The sequence below is a fragment of the Aedes albopictus genome, chromosome 2 (genome assembly GCF_035046485.1).
Source record: "Aedes albopictus strain Foshan chromosome 2, AalbF5, whole genome shotgun sequence".
In the NCBI taxonomy this organism is placed as follows: Eukaryota; Metazoa; Arthropoda; class Insecta; order Diptera; family Culicidae; genus Aedes; species Aedes albopictus.
The window spans coordinates 266137478-266140807 of NC_085137.1; the positions used below are offsets into that span (position 1 = coordinate 266137478).

The following is a 3330-nucleotide window of genomic DNA, read 5'->3' on the forward strand; positions in this document are numbered from 1 at the left end:
TCTCCACGCGTGCTAGTTCCCACTGCGCCGGCGGGGCGTTATCATTCTTCACCAACACCAATTGGCCTACGTCGAGATTGGGTTGAGCAGTACGCCACTTGCTGCGAGGTTGAAGACTTGCAAGATATTCGTCCTTCCATCTATTCCACACACGTTCAGTTTGCTGCTGAATCTCTTGCCATTGGTCCAATCGGTTGGCTGGCAAATGCTTCATGCTGGGCTCAGAAACCAAGTTGATGGGCTGGCCGATCAAAAAATGACCTGGCGTCAAGGCCTCAGCACTGTCGGGATCGCTGGACAGCGGACACAATGGTCGTGAGTTGAGGCACGACTCAATTTGGCACAAGAGTGTTGACAGATGCTCGAACGTGATGGCCGATTCTCCAAGTTCAGCCAACGAAGTTGGTCCCGTTGTCCGATCGGATCTCCACAGGATAACCACGGCGTGATATGAATCGCTTCAGAGCTCCAAGGAAAGTATCGGATGAAAGGTCACTTGCCACTTCCAGGTGGATCGCACGGGTCGATAGACACACAAATACCGCGAGGTATCCTTTGGTGGTTTTCACTCCTCGAACGCACGCTGCCTTCAGCATAATGGGCCCAGCATAATCCACGCCAACATGTGAAAATGCTCGTGTGGCCAGCACTCTAGCCGGTGGTAGGTTGCCCATCAGCTGACCAGCCGTTTTTCCCTTGAGACGTACGCATCGTGTGCAGCCTTGTACTACCTTCCGAACGACCGTTTGGCAGCCAATTATCCAGTACTGTTGACGAAGTGTTGATGTCAGAAGAGCCGACCCAGCATGTAGGTCTCTCAGGTGTAGATCACGCACTAGTAGCTCCGTAACTCGATGCCTTGGTGGCAAAATGATGGGGTGCATCATATCGTATGGCTGGGCCGAGTTTTGCAGACGGCCGCCCACACGCATAGTGCCATCAACGTCCAGAAAGGGATGCAACGGAGAAAGAATGTGTTTGGATTGCAAAGACTTACCCTTCCGTAGAAGTTCTACCTCTTGACCATACTCGTCGTGCTGTGCTGCTTGCAGAAGTTGAATCTTGGCTCGATGCAGTTCATCCGGTGTAGCTTCACCAGTGCGTCGATCGTCGATGGCTTGATTGCGTACATAGGATTTGAAGTTGTGGATGGCACGTTGCACACAAGCCAACAAGCGAACCAGGACGAAGAAGCTGGAACATTTGGTGATCAGTTGCTTCTCAATCTCGAAGCTAGTTGCTGCCCTTGTCGTTGTGGTATGTAGAGACTTGACACGTTTGACTTCCATTGCATCTTCATCGACCGCCTCGAGGGGCGGATCCTGATTCCATTCCGATTCGTCGTTCTTCAACCACGGTGCACCTTGGAACCACAGCCGATTGCCAACCAACTCGGTCGGCGTTAGACCGCGTGATGCCAAATCAGCGGGATTTTCCTTGCTAGAAACGTGGCGCCAGCAGCTTCGTGGCAAGTATTCCAGTATGGCAGCAGTTCTATTGGCCACGAAAGTTTTCCATTTACGAGGATGGGACGCCAACCAATGGAGGACAATGCTCGAGTCAGTCCACGCCCAATGGTCGACTTCTACGTGTGGTAGAGCTTCGGTGATTTGGCGCATCAGATCCGTAAGCAGATGTGCACCGTTGAGCTCCAGGCGGGGCAGCGAAATTTGCTTGATCGGTGCTACCCGTGATTTGGCGGCAACCAGAACCACCGACACGTTGCCATTGTCATCGGTTGTCCTCGCGTAGACCACCGCTCCGTAGGCCTGCTCGGAGGCGTCGCAGAAACCATGAAGTTGAATCCGACCACGACAAGGGAAGATGCATCGTGGAATTCTAATAGCTTCGAGTTGGGACAAGCTTTGCTTCACTGCTTGCCATTCACCTTCGACGATGGCTGGCAGAGGATCGTCCCAACCAACATCGAAGAGCCACAAGTGTTGATAGAGAATCTTGATTTTGGCTGTTACTGGAGCCAGCCAGCCGAACGGGTCAAAGAGCCTTGCTGAGTCCGAAATCATTTGGCGCTTCGTATTAATGCTGGACGGAGAAAAGTTGACCTTGAACCCGTATTCATCGTCGGATGGGTACCAGTTGATACCGAGGGCTTTCACTGTTTCGCTGTCGTTCAACATTTTCACTGGAACGGGTGAAGCTTCGTCTTCGTCGTTACGTGGCAGAAGGTTCTCGTTGTTTGATGACTGTCGTGACCCAGTGGATTATCACGAAATACGGCGGAATCAATTATTCTGGGGGGAGGGTTTGCGTCCGGATTGAAAAAGAGAACGCTTTTCTTGAATCTTTTCAAAATGTATTTTCTCCGTCTATCTCCTACAATTTCTGTCACAAAACTGTCTATTATTTTCTCTGCTGAAAATCACCGCCTGCTAATTGTTCTAACTATCCATACTTTGTGTTCTTTTCATAGTTGCCATCCTAAACATTATTTTTTTAACATCACTATCAATCTCATTCTCTACATTGCCTCTCTTGTCTACTCTTAGCCAAGCTATTACAACAGGTTTTTAGTATAAGTACAAGTAAAAAAATGTTAATTTCTTCATTTCTTGATGTTCTGAATTCCAGCAGCGTCCAATGATATCTTTCACTTATGATGCTTGTTTGATTTTTAGAGAAACCTCTTAGAACCTTTTTCCATGGTGAGTTTATTACGACACCTCCGGTAATCGGTTTCTGCACTGAAAGAAAAAAATATAACGCTAAAAAACAATTTTAAACGCAAAATAAATAAAAATGAAATCGTAAATGATGTTCATACAAAAGGTATTCATATACTTATGGCAATAACCACTTGTTGCAGCATTTTTGAAGCAAGTTTTGTTAGTTTATGCTTTGATTGTATGCTTCCGAATTCAACGTACGAATGTTTGTAGCTTCGATGATCGTCTTATTCTTCTTTGTGTACTTGAATAATGGCTGTTGTTTGCTCCTGAAGATCAAGCTCGGTTTTGTCGCTGTTCAATCTGTTGTCCTTTCTGGCCGCCGTTCCTGTTAATCCGGCGTTTACCAGTTCGCTGTTTTAATTAGCCAGCCGCCAACCTGTAGGCATATTGAGTCCAAGATACGACTTACCAACCAACTCAGAGGTTCCAATGCATTCTTCATTGAGGCCAGGATTCTATTAATAAACCAACTCAGAGGTTCTTCTATGAATCCGTTATTGAGTCCAAGATGCGATTTGTAAACCAACTCAGAGGTTTTTAATGCATCTTTTATTGAGGCCAGGATTCTACTAATGAACCAACTCAGAGGTCATTTTATGAATCCATTATTGAGTCCAAGATGCAACTTACTAACCAACTCAGA

General features: G+C 47.1%; 1 protein-coding gene across 1 annotated transcript; it reads right to left on the reverse strand.

The window, feature by feature from the left end:
• Positions 1-389: 389 nt before the first annotated feature.
• Positions 390-2138, reverse strand: LOC115258504 (uncharacterized). The gene has a single exon (XM_062848135.1). It carries the CDS (start codon positions 2136-2138, stop codon positions 390-392), a length of 1749 nt encoding a protein of 582 aa, XP_062704119.1.
• Positions 2139-3330: the final 1192 nt, after the last annotated feature.

Excerpts from the sequence above, each read along its gene's own strand:
- LOC115258504 (XM_062848135.1), bottom strand. The coding sequence starts at position 2,138 with ATGTTGAACGACAGCGAAACAGTGAAAGCCCTCGGTATCAACTGGTAC.